At 39.8% G+C, this 15,544-nt stretch overlaps 1 protein-coding gene across 3 annotated transcripts in view; it reads left to right on the plus strand.

Annotated features, from left to right (window-relative positions):
- The first annotated feature begins 1,760 nt into the window (after positions 1 to 1,760).
- The window catches only part of rph3aa (rabphilin 3A homolog (mouse), a), a 48,036-nt gene continuing 34,252 nt past the window's right edge, over positions 1,761 to 15,544 (plus strand). For all 3 annotated transcript variants that reach the window (XM_076886754.1, XM_076886756.1, XM_076886755.1), the window contains exon 1: positions 1,761 to 1,867. In XM_076886754.1, the coding sequence (XP_076742869.1) occupies positions 1,767 to 1,867 (101 nt within the window). In that variant the 5' untranslated portion in view covers positions 1,761 to 1,766. The remainder of the gene's footprint in view (positions 1,868 to 15,544) is intronic.

A 15,544-nucleotide genomic window follows, 5' to 3' on the forward strand; every position in this document is an offset into this window, starting at 1 on the left:
ATACTTTTCTCTGTGTTTACATATAGTTTTACACAGTGATCTAGTTTATTTAAATTATTTATTTATTTAATTTATTCTGAAGTTTCGCTTGTAACAAAAAATCCCCCTAAGTATTCTGTAAATAAAACTGCACCATTTAATTAAGTAATTCATTAATTTTTAAAGTCTGTTTCACTTCCTGTGTGTTTGTATGAGGATGCAAAAATCTGAAATGTGAAGACTAAGAAAAGACTTTTTATTCTTTAATAAATGTAAGCCCAACTCAAATGCCCATTTTTTGTTGCATGACACTTTGCTCAAATCTTGTGGTTTACAAAAACCCTGTTGTGGCACTTTTTTTCAAGCTTGAATTAAGTTATAATTTTGAGCAATTCTCTAAACCAGGGAAATTTATGGTCAATTAAGTCTGTAATATAGTGTTATTACAGGGCATCAGAGAGGGGAACGCCATTGGCAGATAGCTCACTGTACAATGAAAGAGCCACAAGAGGGCAATGGCGGGTCAGCCTTTTGCACAGTTTGAATGACTGGCAGCTGTTCAGATTAAGCTGAACTTTTAGATGACAGAAAGCAGATCTGTGGGATTCACCAACCATAATTCAGTAAATCAAAGTGGCTTCACTCACAGTGAGCCTTATTTCACTACTGCGACCCCAAGGTGCATTTCACATATTAGGGTGAATTACAATAACAGCGTTTGGCTTTGTTGCTCCAGTGACTAGCCTAGAAAATTGCTTAAGGTTATCTCTGGGCTACCTTTGCGGAATAATAGAATTACATAATCATTATGGGCCCTAATTGCACAGTGCAGAAAGCCTATTGGATTTGCATTGTATTGCACATAATAAGTGCAGCTGTTTTGCTTGAGGGATAAGAAAGCACTAAAAATAGACCTATTAGAAAATATTCCCATATGGTACATTAATGTAAGCTTTTTGCAGTGCATGAATAAGAAGAAAATTTTAATGGATGGGAGTGGTTTTAAAATCCATAAAACAAAAAGGAAAAACATTCAGTTCCTGTAGAAGTAGCAGTACAATATAAAATATATTTTACTACTACTATTATATATTAAGCTTTCTTTATAAAGCAAGTAAGACCAATACAATTAAGTTACAGACTAATTTTAACGACACCAACAAGCAAAAAATAGAAAAAGATAATAAATACCAGTGAAAGACTAAAAGGACTAAAAGCAAATAGATGAAAAAAATGACAACATGGAATTTGCTTGTATGTGATGTCACGTGACATGATTGTATTGTTAATAGTTATGTGTCAATAAATATGCATTTTATTCAGTAACTATTTCATATAGTTCTGTAGTGCTTTAAAAACAGAATAAACAATTTGGAATGGCAATTCCAAAATAAGGTTGTGGCAAGAAAAATCTAATGTACTCTATATAACTATGCAAAAACGTATCATTTGATTGCATATAAGATGTATCCATCAATACATTAACTGAGATGTAAATGTAGTAGGAAAAAAAAGGCAACATTTGTATCTGAGATACAGTGGAGTACAAATACTTTGCATGGTGAATTGTATTTAGGTTGACTTAAATAGCTCACTTTGGCAGCACTTGTGACCTCACCATTTCATCTTCTGCTGATGAAATGAGAGTGGACGGATTTAGTTGAACAGAGAGAGAGAGAGAGAGAGAGAGAGAAGGGGAAATGAAGAGAGAAAGGGAGGAGGGGCGATGCTCTTACTACAGTGTGTGTGTGCTGAGGAGGCTGTCAGTGAGGATAGTGATACAAAGGATGCTGAAGCTGTGCTGTTGGCATTATACCTTGTGTCACACTGAAGCAGCCTGCTCCTGGCAGAAAAAAAGAACAACACAACATCTGTCTGAACACCTCAGGTAAGTCCTCACACCCTCTTTCATGTATTTTAATGAGAAGAAGAAAATGACCTTGGAAAGCTTTTAGTTTAGACTTTTTTTTTTCATTTTTGTTTCTTTTACTTCTTCCTTGCTTCACTGCTACCTCTGAATTTTGCGTAGTCTCTGGTTTACTTTAAATGTTATTCAAGCAGTCTTTAAAAAATGAGTGCTAACTCAAAACACTTAAATTTAGATATTTTCCTAAAAGCTCTGATTTTTTTCTTTTAAATAATAAAAGAATGTAAAAGCTCTGACACCAGTTTATAAGTTTAGAAAATTCTTTATCCATATTAGCATATTTTGGATTCATTTTAATACAGTTATATGACATTACATTAATATAGACATGATAAATATTTCAAAAATATTTCTTTATTTTTTGTATTTTGCATTTGACTAAACAAATTACCTAATGCCTGTACTACAAATTCTTGTTTTTTGCTGGCTGACATTTGACTTAACAATGGTGTAGCTGTGATAAGCTAAAACCAGTCAGTCGGGCTCTGTAATATGTAAAAGCTTAGTAGACAAGCAGTCAAGTGTGTTTTATCCTCTTTTACACTAACTACTCATGACAAGCCTTTCCAGTCATGGTTTACATTAGAGGATGGAAACTGCTTTAAAAATTTTGCTTTAAGGGCAACACTGTTTTTATCCGTTATTTATTATTTTAGTTTAGTGTTGGACAGAGCCGGCATAAATGTTCCACCATTTTTAATGAATTATTATATATGATATATAATATAATAATATATAATATATAATTATATTATTATATTTGGTATGTTTTTTAGGTGGTAGGGGCTTTCCCTTCAGTCTGTACTCCACTTCAGAATTTTCTTTGAGTGATTTCTGAAATGTTAAACATATAAACACAGATAATGATCATTTTGATAATGATTATGGTAGACAGCTGCAGCAGTCAATAAAATGATGCAGGCACTGTAATTCCACACTTCATTGAGTTAATTTACTCTATTTTATCACTATAACCTCTAGATAGTCTCCTATACACTATGGGTGTTAGCTAGCTGTATCATGTTAACTTAGCTGAAGTTACCTATTCTACTGTCTTAGCTAGTTTTCTTATCTTTTAATATTCTTGATACTGTAATGATAAGTTTGAGAAATCAATCTAGAGTTTGCAATAATCTCACAGCAGTTGAGAACTGGGCTGGTTCTGCCATCTATTTGCAGAGGGAATGAACCCACAACTTAGTGTGTAATATGCAGTGACACTGAAGAAGTCAACACTGAGGACACAGAGATGAAAGGAGAGGAGGAAAATTTATGTAGAATTGTGTAAAACTGATAAGCAATACTATAACTTTCTTTAATCTTCGTTCTATTGTCTCTAACAGTTGGGTTCATTGAGCCCCCTCTTCTTTCCCATGCAGCCTATAATCCCTGCTAAAAATCCCTTGAAAAGCCTTGAAATCAGGTGCATTGGCTGCAGTTTGAACGAGATGGATGCCTGTGGATTACAGGGTGCTGATCTCTCAGGTCCTGACTGATGTGGCTAATGTGCTTGAGGAGAAATGGTCAACGTTAGCTCTATACACCCTGACTGCTGAAGTCAGGGGAAAACCATCTTACTGCTTGGCTTTTTTTCTTGCGTCTGTGTTTTTTGGGACATTTCCATTCGATACCTAATTGTCCTGAAAGCTGCTTTTTGCAGTAAAGCAGTTTGGTGATAAAAGAGTTGTCAATATAAGGTCAGTTACAGCTATCTTAACCAGCAATACCTGCTTTTTAATGCTTGCACCTTTAATGCAGTGGAAACATTTTCATTCACTTGTTTTTTTGTATCTACAAACGTAATGTAAGTCAGACATTCTAAACTTTGTTTCACTTTTTGGTCTCCACCATCTATTGAGGGATCTGACAGCAGTTTTGTTTCTCTTTTTTGTGAGCAGTATTTTAAGGAATACATTTAGAGTGGTACATCACAGGATTTAAATACTTAGACAAACAACAAGACAACACAGAGCTGGTGAAGAAAAGAGGGGAGGTGTAAATGTGAGTGGGTGTGGTTAATGTGAGGATGCTCATTTCTGTTCAGTCTGGGATGAATGGAGTGAGGAGGGGGAAAGGTTCAAAGTTCAAGTTTGTTTTATTTATATAGCACATTTATTTACAACAGCAACATTGACCAAAGCGCTGGACAGAAGTACAAAATAACTTATAACTTATTATTACCAAATACCTCTCGTACTGTCTTAAAAAAGAAAAAAAGAAAAGGAGGTGAATATTATCTTCTGTTAATGATCATCGCATATGTATATGTATATACAGTGGTGTGAAAAAGTGTTTGCCTCCTCATAGTGTTTTGCATATTTTTCACACTTATATGTTTCAGATCATCAAACAAATTCTTATTATTAGACAAAGGTAACCTGAGTAAACACAAAATGCATTTTTTAAATGATGAATTCATTGATGAATTCAGAAAAGTTATCCAAGCCTACTGCTCGTGTGTGAAAAAGTAATTGCCCCTCTTGTTAAATCATGAATTAACTGTGATTAACCACATGCTTTGGAAAGCTGAGCTCAGTTTCATTAAACACATTCAGGCCTGACCTGCTGAGTCAAGAAATCACTTAAATAGAACATGTCTGACAAAATAAAACAGGCTAAAAGACGTCAAAAAGCAACACTTCATATCACGCTTTAAAGAATACCTGAGAAACAAAGTCACCGACATCTGTCAGTCTGAAAAGGGTTACAAAGATGTTTCTAAGGCTTTGGGACTCTATTGAACCACAGTGAGAGTCATTATACACAAAACAGAAAAAAAGAACAGCAGTGAAGCTTCCAATAAGTGACCGGCCTACCAAAATTACTCCAATGGCACTCAAACCAGGAGGTCACAAAAGAACCCAGAACAACAATAAAGGACTGCAGGCTTCAGATTTCTCAGTTAAGGTCAGAGTTCATGATTCAACAATAAGAAAGAGTCTGGGCAAAAATGTCATCCATGGGTTCAAGGAGAAAACCAGTCCTGACCAGAAACAACATGAAGGCTCATCTCACATTAGCCAACCCCTCCCCCAAAAAGAGCCAAAAAGATTTGACTCCCACACAGCATTTCAGAAAAGGAATATCATACCAATAGTAAAATATGGTGATGGTAGTGAGATCTGAGGCTCTTTTGCTGCCTCAGGACCTGGAAGACTTGCTGTGGTAAATCGAACTATGGATTGTGCTGTCTACCAAAACATCTTGAAGAAGAATGGCACTGTTCAGTCTGTTCATGACCTAGTTCTGCAGCAGGACAATGATTCAAAACACACCAGCAAGTCCACCTCTTAATAAAAACAAAATGAAGACTTTGGACTGGCTTTTTAAGTCCTGGCGGTCCCAACCAGTTATTAGGTTTAGGGGGCAAACACTTTTTCACATAGGGTCATGTAGGTTTGGATTTTTCCCCCCTTCAATAATAAACACTTTCACTTAAAATTGTGTGCATTTTGTGTTTACTAAGATTCTTGAAAAAGTCCTTTTTGACCAGCTTCAGACATTTTTTGTTTAACTTGCATGATACGTAGGATAGTTTCAGTCATGTTTCAGATCACATTACAGCACAGAGACTAGACAACTCTAGAGTTCTGGTCTCTGTACTCATATACAGTGCGTATTCTGACACTGGCTCTGAGTACGGGCTGATAACAATGATGGACTTGCAGTTGTGTTTATTGGTTTTCAGGAACAAGAAGTGACAATATTTGGATGACAGGGTGGACTTGAGCTAAAACTAGCTAGCTTGGTTAGTAAGCAATCCATAAACTATACAGGTGCAACACAGAGACAAAAAATGTAATGCTAATAAGTGCACAAATTTTTCACAGCAAGCCAAAGTATTAGTCAAAGTATTATTTCCTAATAAAGTTAAGATAGATAATAGAGTTAAGTATAAAACTTAAGCATAAAAAATGTGAATGCGGCATGTTGTATAAAGGATTTTGAGTGCTCTAGGAGAGTACAGGCGATCGTGGCTCAAGAGTTGGCAGTTCGTCTTGTAATCGGAAGGTTGCCGGTTCGAGCTTCAGCTCCGACAGTCTTGGTCGTTATGTCGTTGGGCAAGACACTTGACCTGTTGCCTACTGGTGGTGGTCAGAGAGCCCAGTGGCGCCAGTGTCTGGCAGCCTCACCTATGTCAGTGTGCCCCAGGGCAACTGTGGTTACAATGTGTGTGAATGGGTGGATGACTGAATGTAGTGTAAAGTGCTTTGGGGTCCACAGGGACTAAGTAAAGCGCTATACAAATACAGGCCCTTACCATTTAGAGAAGCGCTATATAAGAATCATTCCATTTACCAAAATGGTTTCTTTTACCAGGCTGTATACATGCTTTTTAATGCTATTTTAGTTGTGCAGTTTAACATGGGCATCTATGGGGACTGACTTGCTCTTGAAACTGACATCAAATGCCCATTAGAAGAACTGCAGTTTTTGGCACAAAGGCCCCAGAGGTTGCCTTGTGGGTCAGAGAATAAAGGTGCTTTTGCGGATATCTGGAGATATTATAGTTGTTATAATTTAAATATTAAACAATAATACTGACTAACTAAAAAAATCTTCCACCCTGAGAAGCTTGTATTTCCTAAAATCCAATGCCTCGAGAGCATAAGTATATGTCAACCTGCCTATGAACACAGAAAAATAAACAAACTAAAAAAATAAAACCCTAGTAGGACTACAGAGATGGTAAATAAAAACAAAACTGTTGAGTATTGATACCAGCTGAAATTAATGAAAAGATATGTTTTTGTTATAGTTCCAGCCTTTAATGATAAAATAATTGTAAATTAACCTACCATTAGTAGAGTTCCCTTAGAGTTTGTTGCAACCTGACTTATGATTTCTACATGCAGACATTTTATTGCAAAGTCTAAGAGACAATGTTACAGTTTTACTCTAAAACTGATTACAAGAGAAATGCTGCAGCATTAGCTTATGGCAGAGTATCTAAGACATCTTCATTCTCCAACTTAGGACCTCATCTAATAAATATCAAATGCATTCATAGGGCACAAATCTTTTGTATGTTTTAGGGTAAAAAATAAACAGCTGCCATATGTTTTGCACCATTCCAGTTAAGTGAGTGAAATCGCCTTTTTGATGATAAATTGGTGCCGCGGTAGGGGTCGTGTCCATTTTGCCCTAATCCATTACAACAATCAATTGAAACTGATGAATTTCAGATTTCCCATTACTTCCAGTGGGGGCTGTTTCCACATGAGCTCATTCACTGGAGCATGTAGCAATACTGACCATTGAATTGGTTATACTCTTCCTCATTTCTGCAGCTGAGGCATTATTGTTTTCAGTGGGAATTGTCTCAACACAGCAGGAACAGCAGATGTGCTGCACAAATCCACTGTGGCTAGGATTGTTTGATTAGCTGTGTACTGTGAGCACACTTAAATTGTTCACAGACAGGAAGAATAGGTGGGCAGATGTGATTATCTAACAGAAGCACAGCTGTAAACAGAAAACTGATATGACACTTTTATGTGCTGCTGTTGTCTGTCCCTTGCATGACCCAAATATTATTTCAGGAGCCTCAGGGCAAAAATGTCCAACACATAATATGCCACCAGCGATCTGTGCATCAACTAACAACAAACTGTTATTTGGGTTGCTTATTTAGTTAAAAAAACAAACAAACCCTACATACAGGGGTCCTAGTGCCAATGGATTCCAGAAGAACAGATGCATTGAATTAAATACTTCATATGCTTTTGCAAGGAATGTTCCTTGTTTTGTAATTACTAGAACACGTCAGGAGACCTCCATATCATTGCACTAGAAACAAGCTAACACAAAGACAAGAGGCAAGAAGAGCCTTGATAGAAAAGTGACTAACTTAGCTACCAAAAATTAGCATTCACCACTAAAAGATGCAGTTGAAACTGAAAGGACTTTAGATGTCTTCATACTCTATGGGTACACTACAGGGAGTGCAGAATTATTAGGCAAGTTTATTTTTGAGGAATAATTTTATTATTGAACAACAACCATGTTCTCAATGAACCCAAAAAACTCATTAATATCAAAGCTGAATGTTTTTGGAAGTAGTTTTAGTTTGTTTTTAGTTTTAGCTATTTTAGGGGGATATCTGTGTGTGCAGGTGACTATTACTGTGCATAATTATTAGGCAACTTAACAAAAAACAAATATATACCCATTTCAATTATTTATTTTTACCAGTGAAACCAATATAACATCTCCACATTCACAAATATACATTTCTGACATTCAAAAACAAAACAAAAACAAATCAGCGACCAATATAGCCACCTTTCTTTGCAAGGACACTCAAAAGCCTGCCATCCATGGATTCTGTCAGTGTTTTGATCTGTTCACCATCAACATTGCGTGCAGCAGCAACCACAGCCTCCCAGACACTGTTCAGAGAGGTGTACTGTTTTCCCTCCTTGTAAATCTCACATTTGATGATGGACCACAGGTTCTCAATGGGGTTCAGATCAGGTGAACAAGGAGGCCATGTCATTAGTTTTTCTTCTTTTATACCCTTTCTTGCCAGCCACGCTGTGGAGTACTTGGACGCGTGTGATGGAGCATTGTCCTGCATGAAAATCACGTTTTTCTTGAAGGATGCAGACTTCTTCCTATACCACTGCTTGAAGAAGGTGTTTTCCAGAAACTGGCAGTAGGACTGGGAGTTGAGCTTGACTCCATCCTCAACCCAAAAAGGCCCCACAAGCTCATCTTTGATGATACCAGCCCAAACCAGTACTCCACCTCCACCTTGCTGGCGTCTGAGTCGTACTGGAGCTCTCTGCCCTTTACTAATCCAGCCACGGGCCCATCCATCTGGCCCATCAAGACTCACTCTCATTTCATCAGTCCATAAAACCTTAGAAAAATCAGTCTTGAGATATTTCTTGGCCCAGTCTTGACGTTTCAGCTTGTGTGTCTTGTTCAGTGGTGGTCGTCTTTCAGCCTTTCTTACCTTGGCCATGTCTCTAAATATTGCACACCTTGTGCTTTTGGGCACTCCAGTGATGTTGCAGCTCTGAAATATGGCCAAACTGGTGGCAAGTGGCATCTTGGCAGCTGCACGCTTGACTTTTCTCAGTTCATGGGCAGTTATTTTGCGCCTTGGTTTTTCCACACGCTTCTTGCGACCCTGTTGACTATTTTGAATGAAACGCTTGATTGTTCGATGATCATGCTTCAGAAGCTTTGCAATTTTGAGACTGCTGCATCCCTCTGCAAGATATCTCACTATTTTTGACTTGTCTGAGCCTGTCAAGTCCTTCTTTTGATCCATTTTGCCAAAGGAAAGGACGTTGCCTAATAATTATGCACACCTGATATAGGGTGTTGATGTCATTAGACCACACCCCTTCTCATTACAGAGATGCACATCACCTAATATGCTTAATTGGTAGTAGGCTTTCGAGCCTATACAGCTTGGAGTAAGACAACATGCATGAAGAGGATGATGTGGACAAAATACTCATTTGCCTAATAATTCTGCACTCCCTGTAGTGCACCAAGTTCATTTCTCGTCTATGAGTTGTTACTGGATGCAGCTACCATTCCTAAGCTAGTCAATAGAACACCTAACCCTGAATGATCGTCATATCTTAAAAACCTCTAAATATCATATAATCCAAGTAGAGTATTTTATCTCCGATTGTAGGCTTACATCTGGTTCCCAGAGTTTGCAAGAAAGAAGGCACAATCTTTAGCTATCAGGCTACTCCCCCATGGAACCAGCTCCCTATTTGGGTTCAAGAAACAGATGGCCTAAAATAAAGCTTTATAGTGCAGGTGACCCTGAGCAATATGTTACTATAAGTTGCTGTGGGCCTTCCTAGACTGAGGTGTGAAAGCAGGACGAGCTGTTCCTTCCTTTCTTCTCCACCTACCCCTTTTTAGTCCAGATGCATTTATGTATACCTGCTACTGCATATCATTAACTTTTCTCTCTTGTAATTTGTGTTTTGCGCTTTTCTCTTAATTCTCACTTTATTTTTTCCTGCTTCTCTTTCTTCTCACAATTCAACTGTGCTGCATCTCCCTAAGCCTGGTTTTATCAGAGTTCTCTTTCTGTGAATAAATATTTATATAGGTTTATAGGTTATTCCTTCCCACTGTTGCTAAGAATAGAATAGAACAGAATATGTGAAGAACAAATAGCATTCTTAGTCTAGACAATAGTTTCTCTCTGGACTCACAGTTTTACTGTAGCACCTCTTCTCTTGTCAGACAGTCAATCTCTTTGTCATTCAGCTGAATTAGTAAATTCAGCTCTTGAGAAATAGCCAACTTTGAAAAGCTCACTTTGTTCTCTCACAGCGATCTTTTTGTCTGAAATCACCAGTTCTCGAGATAACGGTAAGATCCAAAAGACAAATCAATTGGATTTAAAATAAACTGCACATTATCTGAAAATTGTTGCAGCAATTCATTTCTATAGATGTTACCTGCTGCTTTTCAAGCGTTTCTCTCAAATGCATTGAAAAATTAATCCTTAATTGGTGGGCATGGGGAAGAAAGTTTGCATCTGATGACGCAAAGAAAAACAGCTTCATTGGAAGATCATGTTCTTCTTTTCTGAGGACTTAATGGATTTCTAAACAATCTTGGCTTGAAAATTAAAAGTATCTATAACTTTGCCACCCTTTTTAAACCAACCTCTTTTGCATTAAGGTAAGCAGTGTGAGAGATAGCACAGATGAGAAACAGACATGGGAAGTCTGACGTTCGTGTTCTGGTTTGCTCAGTTTAATGGTTTCAGTGCTGCCCCTGGTGTTTACACATAGACAGAAACTGTGATTTCCACTCTTTGCTCACCATATGGGCATGTGCTCTTACACGCACACACGCACGCACGCACACACGCACACACACACACACACACACACACACACACACACACACACACACACACACGGCAGCCACAGTGAACTGAACACAGTGTATACACACTGCTGCCGATACGATATTTTTTCCTGTTCCATGTATCTGCTTTTAATTTAATAAAAAGTCCTGCCAATGACAACATATTTTTTAGATATATGCTGCAGTTGCATAAAAATGTATTTTTAAATATTTTTAAATAAATATTTACACTTGGGTTTTAAGGGGTATTTGTTTTTTGTTTTTTTTTACGGGTTGTACGGAAGCCCCAAACGCAATTTCATTGTTCTTTGACAATGACAATAAAAAATAAAATAAAAAATACTTATTAGTGTAAAAACCTAAGAGAAAACAGGAAGTAAGAACACATGCAACAAATGACCCTTTTAATGAATGGTAGGTGTCTTATGCTTAAAGCTATCAGAATGCTCTAAATCCAAACAGACAATAAATCCAAACAGATTCGGGCAGCACGGTGGCACAGTAGTTACAACTGTCATCTCACAGAAAAATTGTTCTAGGTTTGAATCTCCTTGTCAGCTGGGGTATTTTTGTGTGGCTCTGTGAGTTTCCGCCGGCTCCCTCCAATAGTCCTAAGACATGAGTGTAAACGGCTATTCTGTTGGTTGGTTGCATGAACACAAGGTACAAGGTATAGTACATATAAAAGTGCTATGTAAATTATCAGTGAAATGTGTGGCTAGAAGTGCTTTAAGTAGTGAGTAAGACTGTGCTATATAACTGCCATGCATACAACACTTTTTATCTGTCAGACAAATGGAATATTAGATGCCTCACTGGGGTTCAGTACATTACCCAAAAACATTCTGAGGCACTGTGAGAGCCATTAAATTAAAGAAATGTACTAATATGAACAACTTTTTTTTTGCTTGTGTTGTTGTAATGTACCACTACATATTTGTACACATTATTTCCAGAAGTAATAATGAAATTTAAGTTTGAGGACTGAATCTATGCATAGATCTAGCCTTATGTAAATGTTGGGATACGGACACAGTCTGAATTTAGTTCAGGAACTGATTGTGCTAATCCACCAAACTCTGGTGAAATATGTTTTGGTAATCTGAACATCTGCTCAAAATGTGATCATTGTAGTAGTAGTTGATATTTGAATCACAAATGCACTTTGGCCGATACTTGATGTCTTTTAAATGTGCTATATAAATAAAGCTGACCTGACTTGAAAAATGAACAGCTACATTTAAATTTTTTTAGCTGCTTTTTTCCCCAAGTATTAAAATATTTCACTAAAAACTAAATATGTCAATGTCAGTCAGAGGAGAAGTAAGGGGCTCGCTAAAGTCAGGAGACTCATCATACTGAGATCATGAATGTCTGTGTAAATGTAATGTTAAATGTAATCTCATCCAGTACTTATTGCATTATTTTGGTTGAGAAATTAAAAGTACTAAAGTTAGTGCTGTATTGAAGTTTAGATAAATGCATCCTTTTTGTACCATGAACAAACTTAAATTGAAATGTATAAAGTTCTCATTTCACTTGAAACAAAACATGTCAACCCCATCGTGGGACTAAATGAAAACTGAGGGAATCAACACAAGTATGTGGGTTTATCCTCTGGGGAACATGAAAAACTGTAAAAAATTTAATCCTACTCCATACAATAGTGAATATTCCACTGGCAAAAATAGGTCAGCGCAAATTTTATTTCTGTTGCACATAAAAAAAACAGGTTTACTGAGGTTGACTTGCTTTTTACGTTAGTTTAAACAAACAAGATAAAACCATGCATCAATAAAAATAAATACAACAAACAAAATCAAACAAATAGAATAATAGAGCGCAATGTAAAAAACGTTGTGGGACTCGAACTGAACTCAAATTAGAAGCCAAAGTAAAAAAAGTGATTTTTTAAGACAGGATTTAAAAGACTGTATAGACTCTGCAGAACAAAGATCAAGTGGCAGGTTATTCCAGAGTCTAGGGCTAAATAAAAAAAAAAAGAAATGCATCCTCATGAGCAACTAAACTGTCTTGTCCTGCTTTCATCCCTCAGTTTACTTGTAAACAATATGTTCTGACAGGAATATGTTTTTTGTCCTGCTGATTCCTCTTCTACGCAGACTAAATACAGTCATTTCAGCTATGTGTCAAAGCTTTGAATCACCAATGTTGGTATTTGGAGACTAGATTACTGTGCTTTTTACCAAGAGTCATTAGACACAGGGCTGGGGTGCTTGTGTGCATGTGGGTTAAGGTTTAAGAAGAATCATCAGGCAGGGGATAAAGTAGGTGGTGATGGGTCTTTGTAAAACTAAGCTCTGTAAGCTGCTACTTCACAAGTCTGACAAGCCTCAGCAGAGGAAAAGAGAGACATATGGCACAGCCGCCTAAATAGATGGACAAATGATGATGAATGGGTGAAAGGATGAAGCTTTTGCAGAGGGCGCTGGTAAAGAAGTCAACGCGATCTGTGATGATTACAGAAATGACAGCTGTGGGGGCAGTGTGAGGAAAGGGATAATAAACAGGGGGATGCCGTGGAGTGGGATGATGAAAGTGTTGAATAGAAGAGGGTGCGTGCACATAGGAGTGCTGAAATGTTCCAGTCTAATTCAGATGGGAGTGTTTGAGCTCCTTGGGGAATGTTCTGTGTACCATAAATAACTGGGATTTTGCTGTTGTAGTAGATGAGGGTGCCTGGGCTTCCTGAGCTGGCTAACCTCATTTAAGGTCTAACAACGGATATAATATGGCACAACCCACAACCTTAACATTTTGTCTTACTCGACTCATTGCATCTTTGAAACTCCATCCATCCATCCATCCATCCATCCATCCATCCATCCATCCATCCATCCTCATCCGCTTTGTCCGGGGCCGGGTCGCGGGGGCAGCAGCCTAAGCAAAGAGGCCCAGACCTCCCTCTCCCCAGCCACCTCCTCCAGCTTATCCGGGGGAATACCAAGGCGTTCCCAGGCCAGCCGAGAGATATAATCTCTCCAGCGTGTCCTGGGTCTGCCCCGGGGCCTCCTCCCGGTGGGACATGCCTGGAACACCTCACCCAGGAGGCGCCCAGGGGGCATCCTTGTCAGATGCCCGAACCACCTCAGCTGGCTCCTTTCGATGTGGAGCAGCAGCTGCTCTACTCTGAGCCCCTCCCGGATGGCCGAACTTCTCACCCTATCTCTAAGGGAGAGGCCAGCCACCCTTCGGAGGAAGCTCATTTCTGCCGCTTGTATCCGCGATCTCGTTCTTTCGGTCACTACCCACAGCTCGTGGCCATAGGTGAGGGTAGGGACGTAGATCGACCGGTAAATTGAGAGCTTCGCTTTTACACTCAGCTCCCTCTTCACCACGACGGACCGGTGCAGCGTCCGCATTACTGCAGCTGCAGCCCCAATCCGTCTGTCGATCTCCGGCTCCCTTCTCCCATCACTCGCGAACAAGACCCCGAGATACTTGAACTCCTCCACTTGGGGCAGGAACTCATCCCCGACCCGGAGTGGGCACTCCACCCTTTTCCGGCTGAGAACCATGGCCTCAGATTTGGAGGTGCTGATCCTCATTCCCGCTGCTTCACACTCGGCTGCGAACCGTTCCAGTGCGAGCTGGAGGCCCTCACCCGATGAAGCCAACAGAACCACATCATCTGCAAAAATCAGAGATGAGATTCTGAGGCCACCAAAGCGAAAGCCCTCCGCCACTTGGCTGCGCCTAGAAATCCTGTCCATAAAAATTATGAACAGAACCGGAGACAAAGGGCAGCCCTGGCGGAGCCCATCACCCACCGGGAACGAGTCCGACTTATTGCCGGCAATGCGAACCAAGCTCTTGCAACGGTTGTATAGGGATCGAATGGCCCGTAGCAATGGGCCAGACACCCCATATTCCCGCAACACCTCCCACAGGACACCCCGAGGGACACGGTCGAATGCCTTCTCCATGTCCACAAAACACATGTAGACTGGTTGGGCAAACTCCCATGCACCCTCAAGTATCCTGGAGAGGATAAAGAGCTGGTCCAGTGTTCCGCGACCAGGACGAAAACCGCATTGTTCCTCCTGTATCCGAGGTTCGACTGACGGACGAACTCTCCTTTCCAGCACCCTGGCATAGACTTTCCCAGGGAGGCTGAGGAGTGTGATCCCCCTGTAGTTGGAACACACCCTCCGGTCCCCTTTCTTAAAGATGGGGACCACCACCCCGGTCTGCCAGTCCACAGGTACTGCCCCTGATCTCCACGCAACACTGCAGAGGCGTGTCAACCAGGACAGCCCTACAACGTCCAGAGCCTTCAGGAACTCGGGGCGGATCTCATCAACACCAGGGGCTCTGCCACCAAGGAGTTGTTTAACTGCCTCAGTGACCTCGCCCCCGGAAATTGGCGGGTCATTCCCCTCATCCCCAGACTCTGCTTCCTCCTCGGAAGACGTGTCAGTGGGATTAAGGAGGTCCTCGAAGTATTCCTTCCACCGCCTGACAATTTTCTCAGTCGACGTCAGCAGCGCTCCGCCAGCACTATACACAGTGCAGGTAGAGCACCGCTTTCCCCTCCTGAGACGTCTGACGGTTTGCCAGAATCTCTTCGAGGCAGTCCGAAAGTCTTTTTCCATGGCCTCTACGAAATCCTCCCACACCCGAGTTTTTGCTTCAGCCACTGCCCGAGCCACATTCCGCTTGGCCTGTTGATACCTGTTGGCTGCCTCCGGAGTCCCTTTGAAATCTTTGAAACTCATTTAGTCTTAATCTTATTTAACTCCATTACTATCTTAA

This window comes from Maylandia zebra, linkage group LG7 (genome assembly GCF_041146795.1).
Source record: "Maylandia zebra isolate NMK-2024a linkage group LG7, Mzebra_GT3a, whole genome shotgun sequence".
Lineage (NCBI taxonomy): Eukaryota > Metazoa > Chordata > Actinopteri > Cichliformes > Cichlidae > Maylandia > Maylandia zebra.